Here is a 21417-nt window from a genome sequence, read left to right on the forward strand (position 1 = left end):
AAATCAAGAGCCAAAACTTTTGAAACAAATCTTTTTAATTTTATGGTTTGACATAAACACTTCCCCAGATTTTAGCTGGAGGTCAAAGGTGAAAGACACAAAGCTGCTACAATAATCAAGAGGGATAAAAACATATTCCAGAACATTCAATTAAAACTATAGTCATAATCAATATTTCCAGGCTAAGTTCATCAAATAGAATCCACAAGTATGCTCTTGGAAATGGCTAGAAAAATCAGCTTGTATAGTAAAATAGAAAACTATATAAAGGTACAGTATAAACATACAGTAATTTGGCCTCGAAAGGGGTATTTACATGCAGAAGGTGAAGCGGATCAGGATCACAGTCTGTTGAGCTCGACGCGACATCACTGACTTTCCCGCATCTTTACAAAACCGCAACAGTCGTAGCAGGTTTCCGAGGGAACGGCTGGAATTCTTAAGTTATTTTTTGAATTTTTTTGCTTGCGTTGAAGAGAAAATATAAAATATTGGTCTCAGGTTCTCGCTGCTACTTGTGCCGCTTGGATTTCTTCTTAAGCGTTCAGCAGGAGGAGTCGCAGCAGAGTAGGCGTCGAAATGAACCGAAAGAGGTTTAATGTGATTTACAGAAGGCACTGGCAAGGAGACAAAGTAAGCAAAAACAAAGTGTAGCTCATCTCATATCTGCCACGTCATGATTTCTGCTCTTATCTGTATCTCGTTTCTACAGCATCAGTCTGCTATCAGAGGCCTGAAAACCCTACAGAGAAAAACAGATTGGCAAAAAAAAAAAAAATAGGGAATGGAAAGATTTACAGGATACACTTGAAACCAGAAGTTTACATACATTTTCCCCCTCACTGACTAAATGTCTCTTGTTTAAGGTCAGTTAGTCATCAAAATAATTTCTATTCGGTAAATGCCATAAAAATAGCAAAAATATGCCAGATTTATTTATTTATTTTAGATCGCAAGCATACACACATTTCTTCATTATTTGGCAGCGTTGCCTTTGAAGTGGTTGGTCATTCACATTAGTGGGCTGGACTTCTGGCCCATTCCCATCAGACGTCAAAGAAAACAAAGTTATGGGTCAGTGTATGTAAACTTCTGGTTTCAACTGGAAAAAGAGATCTTCACATTTCTCTAATCTCTCTTATTCGGTTAAATACACAACAGCAGATTTAAAAGTCTTGCAATTTTACACCCCCTTGTAAAATTGCAAGGTTTTTGTGATGAAAAGCAAAAATAAATAAATTTCCCCCCAATCAAATCATTTCAAAGCCTTTTCCACCTTTAATACAATATGAAGACATGGTGTGGAAAAACGGAAGGGCACGCCATGAAAAACTTTGTGCTTCTCCAACTCACTAAATCAACAAAACTGAAGTTTACGTTTTTGTAAGAAAATCACAAAAACCTGGCTGTCTAGAATAATGTTCTCCATGTAAAGTTGAATCCTTTGAATACCACACGGTTTGGAGAATTTCAAAGATTTTTTAAATAACTAAAGTATTTTCTTTATTTTTTCAAAGATTAGAAAAACACATTGACATAAGTTGGGTTACCTAGTTGTGTAAGTATTCAAACCCTTAACACAGTAAGTGGCAGGCGCACGTTTTGATTTAATCCAGCATTCAGTCAAATATGGAAAAATTGTGACGGAAGAAATTATGAAAAGTTTTAAATTTCTGGCAGTTTTGAACTTAACTTTCTGTATCACTTCAGAAATAAAAAAAAATATGTATAACAAATGAATGACTTAGAAAAAAAAAAAACATGCTTTGGACCAAGCAAGAGCATAGAACTACATCTGACAGAAATCATTTGTGTTGCCATGGGTTGCCAAGTCAACATTTGATTGATAGACATCAAATTAAAATGTGCTTCAGGACAGGAAAGGTGGAAAAAGTTTTGAGGTTGTTTCTCATAGTCTCATTTAAAAAAAAAAAAAAAAAAAGAAGATTACCAGGATTTTTAACAGGGGGGTCTATTCTCTGTATATCCACTTTAGTAAGAACAGGTAAGGTACTAAAGCTGTTTTTGGCTACCAATCTGTGACTAACCTCTTTATCAAACAATAATGAATCACCATTTAAAAAGAAATGTTTAGATGTAAATTCTGCGGCTGTTGTTAGAGTTAGCAAGGCATTTGCACTCAGCAGTTTTTAACCACAGTTCAAAGGTCAGGTCGGACAATGCAATTCTCATTTAGACTCTTCTCACGTTGTAACTCCTGATCTTATATGCAATTGTGAGAGCTTTAAATGACGCAAGAGTGGGACCTGGAATAACTGAAACGCCTTTGAATTCTTTAAATGTTGGGTAGACAACATCATGGCTTCACTTTTGATACGTCCGTTTCATTATCCTCAGTAGATGGCATAAGGAGAACTGATCTACACAAGGAGGAGGTCATTAAGCCATTTCATTCCAGTGTTTTGTACCTGTGGCACATCTAAAAACTGCAGGACAGCGGGCCTTGAGGACTGGAGTTTGACACCTGTGTTATAGCAGGTCCTAGTTTGGTATTCTGTGCGAATGACTTGATTGACAGCAGGCTTCATCTGTTGACTGGCCAGTGGATTTATGTCGGAAAACCCTTCTCAACCACCATTTTGAATCCAGGATGAGACCATAGTTGTTGGCGAGATGGTCAGACCTTGAGGTCCAAATGTTTTTAGCAATGGTGACAGAAGAGAACACACGGCGTCAACTGAACGCAAGAAATATATCTGGAGATTTTGGAGAAACTGGCCGCTCAAGGGCATAAATGACATCGCACGAGTGTCGACCACAACTACTGTACGCTCACGGCCCACCTACTTTCTCACCCACGTAGTGAGGAACATGATGCCAATGGAGAAGGACCCAACTTTGGTTAGAACCTAACCAGATATTAACCAGCTAGTGAGATTTGACAATGGAGAAGGGGTTATTGTCTTTCCACAGTAGCACATCGACGAGTTTACACCCTTTATCCCAATACAGATGGGCTATACACAACAAAATACCAGCACAGAAGCTTCAACTCTTCATGTTTAGACCAACGTAAAGCCCTTTTTTAGCAATGCAAAAACACTCAGCAGCATAAAAAACAGCGACAGCAGCCTTAACATTTAGAGAATTCAAACAGCATGGCTTCCTTTTAGATGCTTTCATATCTCACTCCAACAAAGTAAGGTACAAATACACCCAAAGAGAATGCTAACAGATTGTTTGGTTAATCCTGTGGGGAAAATAAAGTTGAACTGTAGGTGCGTTCACACAGCCTGATGTCACTGCAGACCTTTTAATGATAGTTTTTTTAAAACGTGTATATTAGGCTTCTGTTATTTATTCAAGTTTGACTGAAACTATAGTTGATGTTTTGGCTAATTGCCACTAAACATTGCAACTCTGTCATAACCTTTGACCTGCATTGTATTTTCGAAACATGTTAATGCTATAATCAGAACTTTTGGAATACTTCAGTATTTTATCTGCCACATGGGATGACATTTTTTTTTCTGTTGCTTTCAAGGCATAAGCATAGCCAAAATATAAACATTTCAATCTATTAATTTATTATCCACGATTATTAAAAGAAACTTTAGGGTTAAAGTCAACAACAAAATCAGTAAGGTCATCACTTCCCGTTGGTGCTTGGGGAAACGTGGGATGCTCATCAGATGATGAACTGCTGTGTTCCGTTTTCAGATTATGAAACAGGTCAAACTAAAAGATTTGAATAAATGAGCACTTTAACAGCGCTGTATTTCAATCTCCCTGTGATGAGCTTTACTGTTTTTGAAAGTAAAGCTGACGGCTGAAGAGTATTATAATAAATTGTTACATTTGACCAAGTGGACATTAAAGCATTATGATGCTCACTTTCCACAGTCATGAACGGCCCAGACATCCATCCCAGCATGTGGGAGTTTGGGCGGGGCTACATGAGCGACTCCAGGCTCTCTGTGGCGTTGGACTGCCCCAGCGGTACCGACCCGTTCGTCTCTGGACTCTGCAGGGCTCTCTGGTCCTCCTGGCTGCTCACCAGGCTCAGCATGGCTCGGTACAGATACTGGTACTGCTCCTGTGAGTTGGGTCGGGAAGAATCACAGCTTCTTATGTAACAAAAGTAACAAAAATTTAATTGATTTTTAGATTTATTTACTTTGTATACAAACATGTAAATTCCATAAGTTGTTTGTGTTCTGGTATCAGTAAAGTTTAGGAGATAGCTCTATGGTCTATGTCAGTCTTTCTCAAACTGTGGCCCCCAGTCCACTGATGATCCGCGGGTGCCCCCTAGTGGTCAACAACGTACTGCATGTAATTGAGAGTTTATTTACTGTGACGTTAGCTCAAAGTGCGACGCTACAGCTAGCTTACAAAAGGATTGTGTTTAAAAATAGTAATGGATAATCGGCTTAAGACAATTTATAGCACAGCATATACGGAAAACCACAAATGCATCAATTCAATCATTTAAAATCTATTGTCTTTCTGTGTATGTTAAATAAAAAAAATTCTTATTATTTAAATATCCACCCATGCATTGGGTAAAAAAAGCAACTCACTGAGTAATGCTCACTGACAGGGGGGAGGCCCCCTTTATCCTGGGTCTTGATACCATCACAAAATTTGGATAGTATCTCGAAACATAAATAGTATCTCAAAAAATATAGAATTTATGAGATTTTTTTATTTTTTACCAGAGTGGCAGAAACAGGCTTCCATAATACACTTTAAGAGAAAAAGAAAAAAGAATCACACACTGATACTAAGTTATTCTCAGCTTCCACACACAAATTAACTGTAATTTATAATTCTTTTTTTGTTTGTTTTTAGAAAGTTCAGATTTTTTATTTTTGAAACTTTAATATGGGAATGAGTTGCTCAAGTGAAATTCAATGCTCTTCCATAACCCGTCGCCTCTCCAGTACTTACAACGTCATTGAAAACCCCAGGTCTCATGAGGTTGGTCATCCGTGCCACCATGTAGACATCCACGGCTCCCTCCTCCTCCAGCTGGCTGAACAGGGTGCTGAGGGCACAGAACAGCCCTGACGTAGCTCCTCCCAACCTGCACACAAACACACATTTAGTTCCTAAAAGGAATCCGACCGTTTAGGAATCCTCTGCGTGTTTTACTCACGGATCGTGAACGATTACGGGTTCCTGTGAGTGTCTGCTGCGCTCTCTGACGATGCTGATGAGGTCAAAGCTGTTTCTGATGGGACTGTCTGGGTTCGGCCAGCAGGGGGTGCTGTACTGACGTACATGCAAGATGCAATCGTTCTGGGGGAGGCAGGGACACTGCATCAGGAATTATTCTGTTGGAGGATTTGATAGTAACGTGTGTGAGAGTCTATCACCTGAGGAGACTGCATTGTAAAATCCTGCACAAAAACCCTCTCATCATTGGTCAGATGTACAAGCTCCTCCCCCGTGTGAGACACAGTGAATGCATCAAATCTCAGTGGCAGGTCTTTACTAGGCCAGTAGACACAGCAGTCCCTCTTTTCAATCTAGAAAATAAAAAAATGAATGCAGCTGCATTAGTGGAACTCATTTAGTCCAAAAGGCAGAGTGTGAGCAGGTCGTACCTGATTGTTTGTGTCCGGCAGACAGACAACTGTGTGTGTGTTGTGCTCCCAGATCATTCTCCAGAAATCCTCCACAGTGCTGCTCAGAGGAGTCTGACTCACTATGAAACCTTTACAGCAGTGGTGTCCCTGTAAAAACAGGTGCTGTAACACTGAAGAACTCCGGAGGGTTTTTAAAACAGCAACCAACAGAGAGACATTTAGAGAAACACGAGGGCTGTACTGACATTTAGAGGTCAAAACGCAGATGACTACCGTGCGGTATTATGGCCAAAATTAAAACTACTGCACACTCAGCAGTGGCTACTCCCTTGTCATAGGCAGCTATATCTTTTCTGAAGCTAGCTACTGATCTGATGTGTGATCGGTCAACACTGGTAACGGAGTGACCGGCGCTGGCAGTTCAGAAAGAGAGGACTCATTTGCGTTGGCATTGGAGAGCCTAATGATTAGCATACTGAGGCTAGTCACCCACTGGATTGCCTACTTTCTGTGTCCATTAACATTGGATAGGCTGGTGTTAGCATAGGCTCAGTTATCAGTGAGATGGAGAAATTCCAGATGTTAAGTTTGTAATATTATATAACGTAAATATTAGTACAATCCTGTTTTACACCAACTGATCCACAGTAGGATGATGTCACCTCTGCTCCTAATACCAAAGTCGCACTACCATTGCTACTAATACTGCAACTCTTCAGAATAATCCTCCTAAATATTACACATGACAGTGTTAAAGTAACAGTAAAAAGTCACTTACTGTTACATAGGAGGCATTGATGTAGCCAGTGGAGTTGGATTCTGAAGCCGCCAGAGAGACTCTTGATCTCTCCACTAGACAATAACAGAAACATAAGTTCACAAGAAACCAAAACGTCGTTTTGCTTACTTGATCTTTTACATTATTTTGACATGAATCCACTTTAAACACCATCATAGCTGCCAACTCTCACTGTTCTGCAGTGAGACTGAAGCTTGTCCTTCAGGTTTCATTCTGCCCAGATCAGACTCACTCTATGTAAGCCAGTGTTTCTCAATTCCGGTCCTCAGGCCCCCCCTGCCCTGCATGTTTTAGGTTTTTCCCTTCTGTCACACACCTGGATTGAATCTATGGCTGATTAACAGGCTTCTGCAGCACTTGATGGTCATGCAATGATTAGAATCAGCTGTTCTGGAATAGAGACACATCTAAAACATGGAGAGCAGAGGGGCTTGAGGACTGGAATTGAGAAGCACTGATATAGGCAAACTGTCAACCATGCAAAACATGGATTCTACACTGCTGTTTGATCTCACAGATCCCACCTGGGCTTCTGTTCTTTTCCCAATGGTACATCATAAATATCACCATATTACGTCCAACTATGGTTACTGGAAAATGTGGCAGTACACATGGGTTCTTTTAAGTCTAGTTTACCAGGCATCAGTGCTCTTGCTCTGTTCCTCTCAGCATTGCCATCCTTCAGGGCAGTGCTGTAGTCTGCGTGCTTTGCCTGGCGCTGACTTATCAACTGAAAGGTCGAGAGGAACGGTCAGCTTCAAAACGATCGCTTAGAACCAATGGAAAAGGAATCAAATGAAGGCCCCACCTTGAACTGTTTGTCCATGCGCGTTCTTCCTGTGGCACTTGGGATCAGGAGGTTAGAGACGTAATTGTGGAGAAGGTCAGACGTGACTGATGTGTCCCGACTCAGGATGGCCTCCACCAGAGCATCATGGATGAACACGTACTGCTCCTGGGAAATATGGAGGAACAATGAAACTGAAGGTTTAAAACTTTGTTGCAATGGGCAGCTTGGGTTAAAACCTTAACGCTGAGTTTTAAATCTCAGACATTTACCCCCAACAAAGGACGACCTTTGGATAAGCTGACATTCTCAGGCTATGTCCCCCTGTCACACTATTGCCTGTCACCCAAGTGTGTGTTTACACCTGACACATTTGGTCTGCTTTAAACAGCAGATTATTTCCCCTATTGGTCTGGTGCAGGCGTGAATACACTCAAGCATATCCTGGTGTGGATCAAACAACCAAAACCACCTGAAAAAGTGGGTCAAGGTCCGTTCCAAACAAGCTCTGCGGTTGGCTTCTGTTGTGCTGACAGACCTGCATCAGTACGAACCAACTCCAGGAAACATGGACTTCAGTTACTAGGGATCATGCGTTAGCCATTCAGTGTCGCTAGCACTACCACTGCATGGATCGCTGTGAACAAACAAGCAGACCAAAGCTGGATTCCCCTGGTGTAAATACAGCTTTAATCTCACTCTAAACTATGCAGTGTGCACTGATGAAGGTCCACTCACCTCGGCATTACTGACGTTTGAAACTGAAAGTGAAACTGACGGCTTGACCTACTTTCTGATTAATTTGGTCAATAATTATTTGGTCACTTGAGGCATTCAAAGAACCTTGAAATGTCATTGCCATATAGACAGTTGATCTTAAAATATTATATTAAAATATCCTAATGTTAATAAAAAAGCAACCCGAAGAAAACAGGATTACACAACCTTGATCCCAACATACATGTAGGTTTTAGAAGTGGAGATCAAACATGACAATATATAACAGGACTTGATGCTTCACAAAATCATCTTACTGTCTTAACATTGAAAGCATTTATAGGAAGGAAAGAGCATGACAGATGCTTAATATTAAGGGATTATCTAGTGGAGTTTGACTGATTTTACCTCCGTCTGAACCAGGAAGTTCCTCTGTGTCCGGACGTGTTTTAGGAAGCCCAGTACGTTTACCGTTCCCTGATCGTGGATCTGCTGCAGCATGCTGTCTATCACAATATAGGTTCCTGTTCTTCCTACGCCAGCGCTGAAATAGACAGATGAAAAGAAGATGCCAGATTTGCTGTACTGTTGTTGATAACATAAGAAATGGTGTTCAGCTCTACCTGCAGTGAACCAGGACGGGTCCCATCTCCTGCGTCCGGGCCCGAGACGACGCCCTGATGAAAGACAGCAGAGGCAGAGTGTACTCTGGGACGCCCATGTCCGGCCACTGGGTGTAGTGGTAATGCAGGACCGTGTGCTCCACTCTCTTCTGTGGCACCTGGAAGAACAAATGATATCAACTATTTAGCACTGAAACATTGCAAAAGTTCAGGCTCTCTGTGTGGTAAACAGAAATAAGAAATGTGCATATGACGTACCTTATTAGCTGTATCCCTGACTGTGAATGTCCGGAGTGTGTAGTATGCTAGTGTCTTGGCGCTTCTCAGAGCCACCTGGTAAGCACCGTACTCCTCCTGGTTCTCTTCCGGCCAGTACTGGTCACATTTTGTCTGCAGAGGAAGGAGGAGGCATGAAATCCTGACCCGGCGCTGGTCTTGGTGGAGACCTTCAGTGTTTGTGTCGGGTCTTACGCGTCCTTTCTCCTTCAGATTGGTGATCATGACAATAACTCCGACGTTCTGCTGCCAGATCATCCTCCAGAAATCCTCCCGGCTGGCTTTCAGCGGCCCCTGAGCCGCGATGTAGGCCCTCGTTCGCTCATAACCCTGCAAACGCAGCAGCAGTTTGACTGTTTTGCTAGTGGTAGCGTCAGCTGTGACCCTAACCCCAACCCAAAGACCCCACTGTTCTCTGCAGACTTTCTGGCTTTCAGATTGACAGTAAGGTTTCCTACACCTTGGTTTAAAAAAGAAATAGAAAATACTGACTTTTTTAAAACTCAACTTTCCTTAGATTTTACTGTCTTTAAGAAATAAAGTACTGAACTTAACCATGAAATTATGATATATTCTTATACAATGGCCAGTCTTGAAATATGGTTGCCTGGATAAACAAAAACAGAAAGAACAAAAAACAAGAAAGGAAAGAACATGTAAGAATGTAAGGAAGGGAAGAAGGGTATAAATAAGGAGAAAATTAAGAAGGGACACAAGGAAGCAAAAGAAAACTATTAAGGGTTTGATGAAGTGACTTCTTGTTGAAGAAGAGGAAGAGACAGAAAAAAGGATGGAAGAGCACAATGGAGGAGAAATTACAGAGGTCAGGAAAGAAAGACAGGACAGTAAGAAGAAAGGTAGGACAAAGAGAAGGAAATACAAAAAGAAAGGACAGAAGTAATCCAGAAAAAAAAATCATGATTTCAGGTTTGAAAATCACAGTGAATATAAAAAATGTAAAATTTACGTGGTACACACGTTTTTCACAAAAGGCCACACTATTCATGTGGATTTTGAACGTTTCATGTGTTGTTATTCTGCACGACAAAATAGAAATGGGGAAAAGCTAACCCCCCCAGCTTTTCTAAACCTTGAAGCATAACCAAATAACCGTCTTTACGTCTGCATAAATCAGTGGTCCCCAAAGTTGGTCCTTGAGGGCCGTAATTACCACCAGATAGAGAACTAAAACATGCAGGATGCCGGCCCTTGAGGACCGACTTTGGACACCCCTGGTATAAACACTTGGAAGAAAATCACTCACATCAACAAAGTTAGCGTTGATGTAGTCCCCACACTTCCCATCTCTGTCCAAACTGTTGGAGAGCTTTACTCTGCTGTGGTCGTCTGGGAAAGGAGAAACAGGCGGTCAGCTGACGCTCTGCCTACATGCTGACTGATTGCACTAAGCAGACACATACAGGCCAGGATGTTAATGTAGCGGTTCTTGTTTTTGTTGTCGGGGTGATTTGAGCTGTCGGCGGTGATGCCCATGTCGACTGTACACGCCTGCACCTCCTGAAGCACAACACAACCAATGAGAAGTGGGCTCAGCTGAGCAGAGCAAATGTCAATGTAGACACAAACAGAGTGAGCCTGCTCTCAGCTAGCTGAAGAAGAACGGATGTAAAACTCTGTTGACTCAAATCAGGGATGCTAAGGTAAGCTGATACTTTGCATTTCCTTCCCAGAACGACAAAAAAAAGCCCTTTTGCAGCAGAGGGATGGAGGGGAGTCTTACCTCATACGACTCTTTCACAATCTAATGGAGGGTGGTGAGGATGTGGAAAGCACGACGATGGTGGTGGAGATGGTGAAAGGAGAGTGGGGTAGAGGGACAAGACGACAGACAAGGAGTCAGTGCAGGTCCTGAAATGTAGGGTTCAGATCCACACAGAGCGGAGGCACCAAGTGGGAGTGGGGGTCACACCATCCCACCTGAGCCACCGCCTGCAAGCTAGCAGCTACGTTAGCGACGATGTAACATTATTCTACAGGGCGGGTGAAACGAGGCCTGGGCCTCCTAATAATTGAAGGGGTGTAAAGCAGTGGTAGACTATTTGGAAGACAGAAACAGTTACACAATGGGAGGGAGACACGGGGCACCAATCAGTGCCTTGCAAATGCATTCATTCAACCTGGAGGTTTCTCTGCCACAAACTTCAGTGTGTTGGCACATTATTCGGAGATGGAAGGGAAATGTTTTGACATAGAAATGTTCAGGATTTATACTCCAATGATCTTTCCCAGGACTGATGAAAAATAACATTAAAATGAACCAAGCCCTTTGAAAAACCTGTTCCACCCCTTTGCCTGTGGTGGCGCTGCACCAAGAACTAAAAAGAAACGACGCAAAAACATCTGAAGAAGAGAGAGCACAAATTCCTTCATCACAAAACGTCAACCAATGGAGTGGCGTCAGATTTTAGCAGTTGTAAGATTTAACTTCTTTCTTTGGAAAAGATCAGGTATTTTTCCCACTAGTGATAGACATGCGCATTTGTTTTGGTTGTATTTACCCACAAAACCCTCCACTTCCTGTTTTTAGAGTGCTCTCCAATCAGCCTGGCATCTACATCTGCATTTGAAATGAACAAGAGTTCACTTCAACCAAACCGAGACTTTGGTTTTTTGGTTCGCACCAGAGTTTGATTGGGCTTTCACACCTCCGCAAACGGAGCGGAGTTTGACTAAATGGACTAAACAGGAGCTGAGTCTGTTTTAATGATGGAAACTTTATTTGGTTTCACCAGATTTTAGGAGTAACAGAGTTAAGGAGGTTCAACATATATTTATAAAAGTTGCTTTGAATTCACAATTATGCCTGCTTTTTTTTTTTTCCCCACCAGAGGGTCTTTTTGTGGGCTCTAGTGTCCCTTATATGACAGTAGGCTGACAAGAAAGGGGGGAGGAGAGGAGGGAAGACATGAGGCAAATGTCGGTCGGGTCCGGGAATCGAACCCGCAACGGCCGCGTTGAGGACTCAAGGCCTCCAAATGTGGGTTGCGCTATCCCCTACGCCACCATGCCCTACTTTTAACAACAATAACAAACAGAAGTTTGTAGTTGGAACATGAAAAAAATGAGAAATTTTTGGTAATAATAGTTTTGCAAGGCACTGAACACTTCGAAGAATCAAATCTGCATGTGTGTGAACGGATCATGTGTGGAAGTGTCAAGCATGCAGATGTATCCTTGATTCATGCTGAAACCCACCATCAGGGAGTTTTCAAAATATTATCTGGCTGCTGGAAAAAAAAAGACCTTTCCTGCAAGTTAAAGCATATCTTTCTGCACACAGAGTCAAATTAAATTCTAAAAGCTCATGATGTTAAAAAGAAACATGGATGCACATTAGGGAGCTGTGACAAATCATTCCACCCATTTTCCTTTCATGTGGATTTAATGTGACACACCTCAAACTCCCTGGAGAAGGTATTGGTGCTGTGGAGCTCCAGGACATGCTTCACAAACTGCTTCACCGTCAGAGGCTCGTGGCAATCTGCAACACGAGACTCTCAGTTTGTCTCAGTGCTTAACGAGGTGAAGAGCGAAAAAAAAAAAACTCCTCTGAGTGCCCTACCTGTGGAAAGCAGCAGGGGCGTGGAGGGAACAGACAGGACTTTAGGCGACGCGGGGTCATCCGGGTAGAAATTGGCTGCCTGGAAACAGTTTCTGGAACCAGAGATGCCAAATTGCTCGTGAAAAGATGGTCAGGCACGATGTAGAATGGACAGGGTGAGTGTTTGTACCTCCAGTAGATGAGTATACCCACTAGCACCAGCAGACAGAGAGTGGTGAGAGTGGAGACGACAGCCAGAGGAACAACTGTCCTCTTCTCCTTCTCCACGCCTTCAACCAGCCCCACCCGAGACTCATGGCTGCTGTTGCTGCCCTCTGAAACAGAGAAGGTAGTCTTACATACTCATGTTGCACATCAAAAGGGTTTAGACCTGCTACCAAGAAGACGAGAATGCAGCATTTTGTCCTCATGACGACTCATGTTAGCTTCTGAAAGGAGCTAACACTCTAGCTCTAATTTTCAAGCTACATTTCTTTTACATTTGAAACCTCATAGATACAATCAACCTTCAATCCAAGGGGGACAACAGAGCACCACATAGGAACAAGTTAAAGAGCAGAAGGAACTCATCGCCCAAAATGGGTCAAATCAAACAACCCCCAAACACAAAATGGTGTCATATTTTATTACTTTAGACCTTGAACTTCTATGTAAAGGTCATAAAGATTACTAAAGGATGAAGGAAGAATTTTGTGAGGATTTAGAAAAAGAAAATTGTGCTGCAACAAAAATCTGACCACGGTGACACTAAGGTCCAATCTGTGTTTTAGTGTGAATCACAATTACAATGACTGTCACTTTGAACATGAAGCACAGAGAAATGTGAGTTAATCTATGACAATATGTGGCTACTTTTCTTAAAAAATATCAAACTAAGGAGACATTACAGCTTCTTCCTTTTTATTTCAGGCTACACAGCACTAGCATTTTGCCTTTCTTCTGCCTCACTCTGAGTGAATAAATATTTTAACTGAAAATATATGTTTTTGCCGTTTTAAGTCTTTTTATTCTTAGCTGTTATCAAGCTCATTAATTTGTTAAAAATTTCTTGTGATTCTTACCAGAGACAGACTAATGGTGCACTTTGTTTGTAATCAGAAGTCTGAGTTTAAAGTCTACAAAGGAGTCTGGGAAAGACCTCTGAGGCTGGAATCCTGGCTTTCTCGCCAACTCAGATCTCTAGGATGAGTCTGAATTTCTGATTTGCTCATTGAAGTCGAGAAATTCAAAGACAGAGATAGTAACAGTGACTACATTTCTCCTTTGGACCTAATTAAGTCTGATGGGTGAAGTAGACTCACATCTGCTAAACCTAAACTGCTTTGTAGAAAAGTTTGGCATTTACTACTACACTTTTCTAATCCTTTCTCTAAAGAGACAAATTCAAACGTTATGTCTCAGTTACCTCCCTTTTGTTCCAGTTTTCCTTCTTGAGTGTCAGTGAACCTGAGCAGAGGGAAAAGATCCTTCAACATGGAGCTTCCTGCAGTCTGAAACGACCCAGTCACATTTGAGAAACGCTCCAAAGAGACTTTAGCAGCACTTCCACGACCAGCTCCTTCTGTTAGTTCTTCTTTTTCAGTATATCCCTCTGTCGTATCAACACTAGACCTCAGTCCAAAACCTGGGCTTTCCAGAGTTGTGTTTTGATCCTCTTTGTCATTCCCAACATAAAGGTTCTTGTCATTGGTCACAAACCATGCTTGGTCTGGTGTTGACGCGTCTTCCCTTGATGTCATCTGATGACTGACTGCTCTTTCAGATCCTAATACTTCATTTCGGATGCGTGTTCTGTTTCCCTTGGACACAAATCTGTTTTTGCGTACAACTTTTACAACTTTGAAACGTTCCTGATCGTCATCGTCTTGCTTTGGCTTTATGTGATCATTGGCAGTCGCCTGTTCTTCAGAACCACTACTATCCTCAGCCCCACTGCCGCTCTCACTACACACCTTCCCTCTGTGTTCATGGTTCTCTTTGCCTTCAAGACTTCCACTGTTTCCCTCTTCAATTCCCTCTCCGCTCATCTCATTTTCCTTCTCACTGCCCAGTTTCCTACTTACCCCGCTTTTAACTCTTGCTGCAAATATTTTACTTTGAGGCACTAAGCTGTTTTCTTGAGTATAATTCACAGTGATGCTAACAGCAGAACGTGAGAATGGTGAAAATGTAGGTTGAGCTTCAGCAACTTCATCCGTTTCTCCACTCAACATGTTGCTGTCATGACCAGAGCCCGATCCACTCTCCCCTGTCGAACCCAGACCTCCAGAATCAAGTAAAGACATACTTAAATTAGCATAAAGTTCATCCTCATTTGTATCTGCACTGGATCCCTCTTCATTATTGTGAATCAGCTCTGACAATTCAACAATGTCTTGACTCCTGACGCCAGTCAGAGAATTGTTCTGATTGATTTCTTCGTGTTGGGCTGTCTTTGCTAGTTGGGCGATGGCTGATCCATAATTAGACAGCAAAAAGAGAGAGTTAGTGGTATTTACCAGATCTTGGGAACTCAAAATAGTAGAGGTTGGTAGCTGGTCTAAATTTGGCTGTGAAGAGTTAAACAAGTATTCCAGAAGGGCAAGAGAGAGATGGGAACTGTTGGTGAATTTGGTGAGAGGTTTGAGAGGTAAAGCTGTAGAGAGTTCCCCATCAGAGACAGACGGTGTAGGGTTTATGTTCATCTCTGTCAGAGAGTTGGATGACTCTATGAAGCCAGAAAACTGGTCAACTGTTGAATCCTCAGTCCTGGATATTGGTGTATCTGCTGCAAGAAAAGCCAAAACAGAGGAATCCTTTTTCAAATGTTACCTTTTTGAAATAAGAAATGTATTTGAAGAATTTTACCAGTGCACATTAGGCAAGCCAAGGAATTGCTGCTTGAAAGTGAAGAGATGCCAGAAATCCTTTAGAGTTGAGACAAAGCAAGGTAGCAAAAAAAGAACCCACTAGAGAGCGCTGCTGAGCTACAGAAAAGAACACAGATGTAGAACAACACCCCCAGCAGTAGATGCCAATCACCAAGCTTAAGTGAGTTCAAGTAGGTTATTATGAGGCAGAAAACTTGGACCTCTTCGAGAAACGTGCGGCACGATTTATCAAAGAGTCAAGCAGATTTCATTCAGAGCCACTCAGGAAAGCGAGAAGCCCCTAATTATCACCCCAATCACAATCAACATCTTCTTATTCCTCATGGCTGCCACTGGAATCCTCCCCATCATGTCCCTCTGATCGCAGGGCACAGCACTGATTAGATGCACAGTTGTGGGTCATTAAAGGCAGAAATAAAAGCACCCACTGCAATCTCATCCCGCTGTTTGCCCATCGGTACATTTGCTGTTGAGTAAAATCCCTCAAAATGAAAATTAGTAGCCATTTATCAAAGGAATAGGATAGCTTAATGGGACATGTGACTTTCCCAGAGAAAGTGTTATGTCTTACCATTGAACAGGGGCTGAGTGGTGTGCATCAGCCCTCTGAGCAAAGAGGAAGTGGTGAAGGATTTATAGAAGGAGTCAGACAGAGTGTTGCCCCCTGTTGCAGTGTTTTCTGTTATCCACTCTGAGGTTGGGCTGGCTGAATCTGAGGTAAAGGATGTTTGCAGAGGTTCGCTTACAGCGGCTCCACTCTCTTCGGGGATCATCACTGAGTCTTCGTGCACTTCGTTACCTGTGGACAGAAAGTTTGTGAAAAAGATGTTATGCAATGTAACAAGATGGGACACCAATAAGGCAATAGAAAATAAAATTAGCTGGGCAACCCGAAGAATACCAACCATCTTTGCAGGATCTGATTATCACATACACCCTGAGATCTTGTGCATCAACACCACACACAGATTTGGAGACAAGGAGCAGCAGGGGTACTGATGGAGTCAAACTCACTAGAAACATGCTCAAGTCACTCCGTCCATCCTTACAACTACAATCTTATACTTTATTCTGAATCCCTCCAGGATGAACAAACTTCTCACTTTAAGGTGTCCTCCCAGACACCCTGCGGAGGAAACTTATTTTGGCTGCTTCTATCAAGAATTTGGTCATCACCCAAAGCTTGTGACCTCAAATAAGGGACCTTAAGTGTCGAGTGTCTACACCTAAGTGTCTAATACCTAGCCTTAAGTGTTTAGCCTCTACCTCTAACCCTAAACGAAGTATGAAACACGTTTTGAGTGATCACAAAGATGGAGACCAAAATTAAATCTCACCTGGAACCACAGAAGGAGATCCTGTTGGAGGGTGGGTGATGACCCCCAGTGGAGAGCTGGTGACTGTATCTTCATAGAAGACGTCTGTGATCTTAATGTCCTCCACTGGGTGGGTGAACAGCTCAGACTTAGTGGGGGGATTTTCACTAGCCTGTTCTGGTAAATCAGGATCTAATGGCTGTAAAATGAAGACATGGTGGACATGAACCCACAGTTAGAGAAAATGTCAAGATTGAGACAAAATAGTGAAATCTTTTATCATCTTAGACCTGTTTTAGGATTTGATGATTGGTAACAAAGTACATCCTGACCTGAGGTGACAAGATTGACAACGACGCCTCTTCTGTGATTTGCCGACGAATTGCTGGTGGCACCGTTGTGCGAGCAACTGGAAACAAAAGGCCTGGCTCCTCAGTTATCCGGTTAACCCAAATCGCACTGGTGCTATCAAAACTTGGACTTGTAAAAGGTGAGTTCGCTGGGATCAGCTGATCGTCCTCTATCCAGTTCTGGTTGCTACCATGAGGGGTCAACTTGTTTGAGCTTGCTTTCTCTCTCGTATTCTCGTCCGGTAGAGCTTCTTGTAGGTTGACGGATTCAGACGGCGTCTTTGGCGTTAACTGTCTACCGGTCTGGACCGGAGTGTGTTGGTTTATTTGGGTTTGATCTGTGGTCTTTTTCTGATGTTGGGTAGGTTGGTTCTGGTAGACTCTTGTCTGGTCAGCAGGGACCTCCTCCACTGGACTGTGGTCTTCTGAAGCCACATCCAGGTGATTCTGGTTGTCTGGCCTCTTCGGTCCGGTTACAGTTGATCCCTACAGAGACAGAACTTTGTTTGCTTCAACATCCTTTAGAATGGCCTTCAGATACTCCATTATAAGGTACTGCCAACTCAGTGACACTCATTTGCATAATAATTTGTGGGCGTGACTAATTACACTGCAGATATGAACAAAGCAGATACAGAAATTCAGCCCAGTTGCAGCAAAGCTAACAGACTGTCCTACCTCCCGGTGGCTGTCAGCCTCCTTTGTCACCGTGTCGGTGCTGGAATCACTTTCTGGAAGGACAGAGATAGAATAAACACTCCTGACTGTAGTGAGAGCGACAGGTAAAAAGAGCTCCTGTGTCGGTTCGTACCGGGGTCTTCTAACGGCATGTCGACTATAATCTGATCACTCCATCGTCCTTTGAGCCCGTTGGTGCAAATAGCCACCACCTGAACCACGTAGCTGCTATTAGCTAACAGGCTGGAGATAATGGCACCCTGAAAAAAAAACAAAAAAAAAACTCACACAATTTGGACAAAATGAATCATTGTCAAAGCTCTTCTTCAAGACATAAAACAAACTTTTTCTTTATTCATGCCACACATTTCCACTTAGGTTCAAGTTCGTGCTTTGTGCAGGCGAGTCAATAAAATTCACTATATTCTCTACAGTGACCTAAAACATATGACTCTCCTTACCAGGAGACTTCTTCCATCTTAAAAAGATTCCCAGTGGCGGGTGGCCAGTGGAGGCCATGTTCTTTGGATTATAAGCAATGTCTCTGTCATCACAGAGCTCTAGTTTCACCTCATCTGAACAAAAGTCATCCTTCCAGTTTGGACAGTTTTAAAGGTGTCTCTTTGATCGTTGTGTTTCAACTGGTTCGCAGTTCATTCTTGTGAAGAGCTCCAGTCACTGTCTTTTTCAGATGATAATTCCTCACTTGAGTAATCAGCCCATTTCACAAAGCACTTCATGGAAATGACTGATAAGACAAAGTTAACTGGGTATTGATGCTATTTTCATCAATTATCCGTTGACGTGTCAGATGTAGCGGTGAGGTGGGCAGATAATGGAGCAAAAACATCAGCTGTAATTACAGTTACTAGTTTTAACACTATTTTCCCCAACCACCATAGAGAGATCCCTCCTACCACATCTTGGTCTCCGTCAGTCCTGTACTCCTGTTTGTTCGGATCCCTGCCCTGAAGCCTCTGGTAGGTGACGGTGTACCAGTCGATGGTGGTGTCGAACACAACGCGGGGGCGCTCCCATGTCACCACGATGGTGGTGTCGTTCTGAGCATCGGCCTGGACGTTTTGCGGCTCCGAGCTGCATGCTGGAAACAGCAGAAATGAATATGTTCGCTTAAAACCTTGAATAATTGTGTGAATTGTCAAAATGTGGAAATAAATAGCTGACACCACCATTGGTAAAACGTCCTCATACCAACAATGTTTTCAGAGGTAATATGAGGTCAAGTGACATGATACAAAAAATACGGAACTGCGTTTTAAAAAGCCCAGTTTCAGAGTAAATGTCACATTGAGTATGTGCTGCAGGTGTGTGTGTTTGGGCGCGTGCGTGCGTGTGTGTGTGTGTGTGTGTCTGCATTCATGAATTTGCTACAAGTATAAAGAGCCTTTTATGAATATCTGAATATGTTATTTCAATTTCTAAAAGAGCTGCAAAATAAATTGCCTATCCGCTCATCGGAGCAGTAACTGTGTGCTACAAAGTGGGAACACTAAAGATCCACTTTGCTTCAGGGTCAACTTTATGAAGGTGGAGAGTGTCAAGGACTTTTTATGATCAAAAAAGAAGCTGACCTTAAAGGACACAGAGAATTCTGAAAATTTCTCCCCAAAATGTTCAGAATCCAAAGTGGTGAAAAGCTCCAACTTATTTTTATGCTACAAAATGATGATATGCTCCTTCTACTGGGAGTTTGAAGTGCTGTGTTTTATGAAGTGCTGTGTTTTGTGTTGATGTAAGTTTCCCAGTTTTGGTGCTGAACTGTTATAGATCTGAAAATCGACCAATCACTGAGCAGGAAAGAATACTAAGCTATGCTGTGACCTTTTTCATCTAGGATAAAGCAATTAGAAATATGATAAAGTGACAAAAAAATATTAAATTAGTGCCGTCTGTGCGAGGTAAATTAGAAAACATTAAAATCAGGTGATGACATACTGGGTGTGGGAACATCCTCCACTCCGGTGTAGGAGGCGAACACCTGGCCCATAAACTGCTGCTGCTGCTCCCTGAAGTTGTTCTGCAGGTAATCCGTGAGCATCACGTACCCGGCCTGCTCCATGGTCATCACCTCGCAAAACACCTCCAGCTGATGGGAGAGGGAGAGACAGCAACACAGGCGGGAGGAAAGGTTAGCCTGAGAGGAAACATGTTTCTGCTCTCCATGCTGCCGCCAAAATAAACCCAAAAACTGATGCTTAAAGAGCCTCGTGTTGCTGCTAGGCTGCTCTATTTCTGGTTTGCATGATTGTAGCTGTGCCATGGTTTGCTTTCCTGCTTCAATCCGAGCACGTAATCCACACAACAAACCACTGTTTGCTCTCCATTATTCTGCCAACAATGAATAACCAAAGGGAGAGCTGAGTCGTCTTCAGAGTGAAACCCGGACAAATGTTCCAAATGAAAAAGCAAGAGCAGCAGAAACAGCCTGTCTGTGAGGAGATTTTGACTGATCCTTTACATCACTTTAGTGTAAACGTGTCGCTTTACATCACCTTAGCGACAGGCAACCAGCAACAAGCTAAAAATCGACGACCACAGCTGGTTCAGATCCTGTTGCTTTCAAATTATTGGTGAATGCCTTCACAGTGTCACTGACTGACACACACAACGAGATCATCTTTATTATTTAGAAAATCGGCGCAATATTTATTTTTTTCTGCTGTAGCTAAAGCATAAAAAAAACAAATGTCAGGAAAATCCTACTAATATTTCTGAGTTCATCAGATTCACTATCACTGATAGTGGCGGTAAACTCAAAAGAATATGAAAATGGAATCAGAAAGTTCCTTTCAATAACCTGGTGTCCACAAACTAAAAACAACCAGAACATTATTATTTTTGTCTCTTCCTATTTAGTTAGATTTTTACTTGAATTATACAGGATATCTTAAGTGTAATGTGACAAAAGTCTATAAGTAATTTATAAAAGCTTCTTTTTTTTCTATCAAACACCAGGCTTTTAACAATGTTATGTAAACTTTGAAGTCATGTATTATTACAATAAACTTCATAAAAATATTCTAATTCCACATAATTTCATTATGGTGTTAAAAAATGCCCCACTTACATTTATTGTTAGTTCTGGTGGCTGTTATGTTTATGATCCCTTAATAAAGGGATGGTCTAAATTTGGCTCATTTTGACTGGACTCCATTATTTTTACAGTTTACTATAAACAGATTATGAAAAAATCTTTCACACTACAACTCAACAAAGTCGCAGTAAAGTTAGCAAACTCTAGGTGTCAACTTGTCACATCATTGCTTACAATGCAATAAACAAAAATGCCACAAGTGTAAGAAAACACTTCTCACCCCAACTTAAAAAACATTCAGATATTTGTTTATTGCAATCATTCTTTATGTTTGTCCTTCCTAAAACTACATAAAACAGGCAACATAATTTGAGAGTGACTGACCTGTGATTCTGATATGGCCACCGTGTGTTTAAAGACGATCCATTCTACAGATTCAGAGCAGGGAGGAGTGGTCAGCGAGCCGTTGTAGATGTAGAACTTATCGGTGACGTTGGGCAGGAGGGAGCTCAAGGTGATAGTGTCCACTGATCCACTCTTACCTGGGGAAATTAATCACTGGAGTCAAACCTCAAGTCTTCCCATTCTGCTCTCTAGTCTGTTTATAACACAGAACTTCTGTAGGTAATTCATTCAAATCATTATTCTTATCAGAAGATTCAATGCTACATAAAAATAAAAAAAATTAACTAGTGATGTTCGATATGTTGGCACTGACATTGATAACAGCTGAAATAAGTCATTTTTTAAAACATATTAGTATCGGTCTGATAAATATAATTTGGGCGATATTGAAATATATATATAT

The 21417-nt window shown here is 41.9% G+C and overlaps 1 protein-coding gene across 3 annotated transcripts in view; it reads right to left on the reverse strand.

The window, feature by feature from the left end:
• Positions 1 to 17: 17 nt before the first annotated feature.
• Positions 18 to 21417, reverse strand: part of ptprz1b (protein tyrosine phosphatase receptor type Z1b) — a 58406-nt gene continuing 37006 nt past the window's right edge. The window contains exons 7-33 of one of the 3 annotated variants that reach the window (XR_006369759.1): positions 20994 to 21151; positions 19511 to 19661; positions 18472 to 18656; positions 17688 to 17814; positions 17555 to 17607; positions 16859 to 17362; positions 16548 to 16725; positions 15782 to 16009; positions 12510 to 12654; positions 12341 to 12432; positions 12174 to 12259; positions 10499 to 10519; positions 10179 to 10275; positions 10022 to 10104; positions 8953 to 9087; positions 8740 to 8871; positions 8482 to 8639; positions 8267 to 8402; positions 7163 to 7309; positions 6991 to 7084; positions 6334 to 6407; positions 5574 to 5702; positions 5343 to 5495; positions 5123 to 5265; positions 4915 to 5050; positions 3856 to 4057; positions 18 to 742 (exon numbers count right to left, since the gene is read on the reverse strand). Coding sequence is in view for 2 of the 3 variants with exons in the window: in XM_044107911.1 (XP_043963846.1) it covers positions 3914 to 4057; positions 4915 to 5050; positions 5123 to 5265; positions 5343 to 5495; positions 5574 to 5702; positions 6334 to 6407; positions 6991 to 7084; positions 7163 to 7309; positions 8267 to 8402; positions 8482 to 8639; positions 8740 to 8871; positions 8953 to 9087; positions 10022 to 10104; positions 10179 to 10275; positions 10499 to 10519; positions 12174 to 12259; positions 12341 to 12432; positions 12510 to 12654; positions 15782 to 16009; positions 16548 to 16725; positions 16859 to 17362; positions 17555 to 17607; positions 17688 to 17814; positions 18472 to 18656; positions 19511 to 19661; positions 20994 to 21151 (3689 nt within the window). In the remaining variant the exon portion in view is untranslated. Of the gene's footprint in view, positions 4058 to 4914; positions 5051 to 5122; positions 5266 to 5342; positions 5496 to 5573; positions 5703 to 6333; positions 6408 to 6990; positions 7085 to 7162; positions 7310 to 8266; positions 8403 to 8481; positions 8640 to 8739; positions 8872 to 8952; positions 9088 to 10021; positions 10105 to 10178; positions 10276 to 10498; positions 10520 to 12173; positions 12260 to 12340; positions 12433 to 12509; positions 12655 to 15781; positions 16010 to 16547; positions 16726 to 16858; positions 17363 to 17554; positions 17608 to 17687; positions 17815 to 18471; positions 18657 to 19510; positions 19662 to 20993; positions 21152 to 21417 lie in introns of all 3 variants that reach the window. The other 2 variants (XM_044107911.1, XM_044107912.1) reach the window with 2 other exon arrangements.

This window comes from Gambusia affinis, linkage group LG23 (assembly GCF_019740435.1).
Source record: "Gambusia affinis linkage group LG23, SWU_Gaff_1.0, whole genome shotgun sequence".
Classification (NCBI taxonomy): Eukaryota; Metazoa; Chordata; class Actinopteri; order Cyprinodontiformes; family Poeciliidae; genus Gambusia; species Gambusia affinis.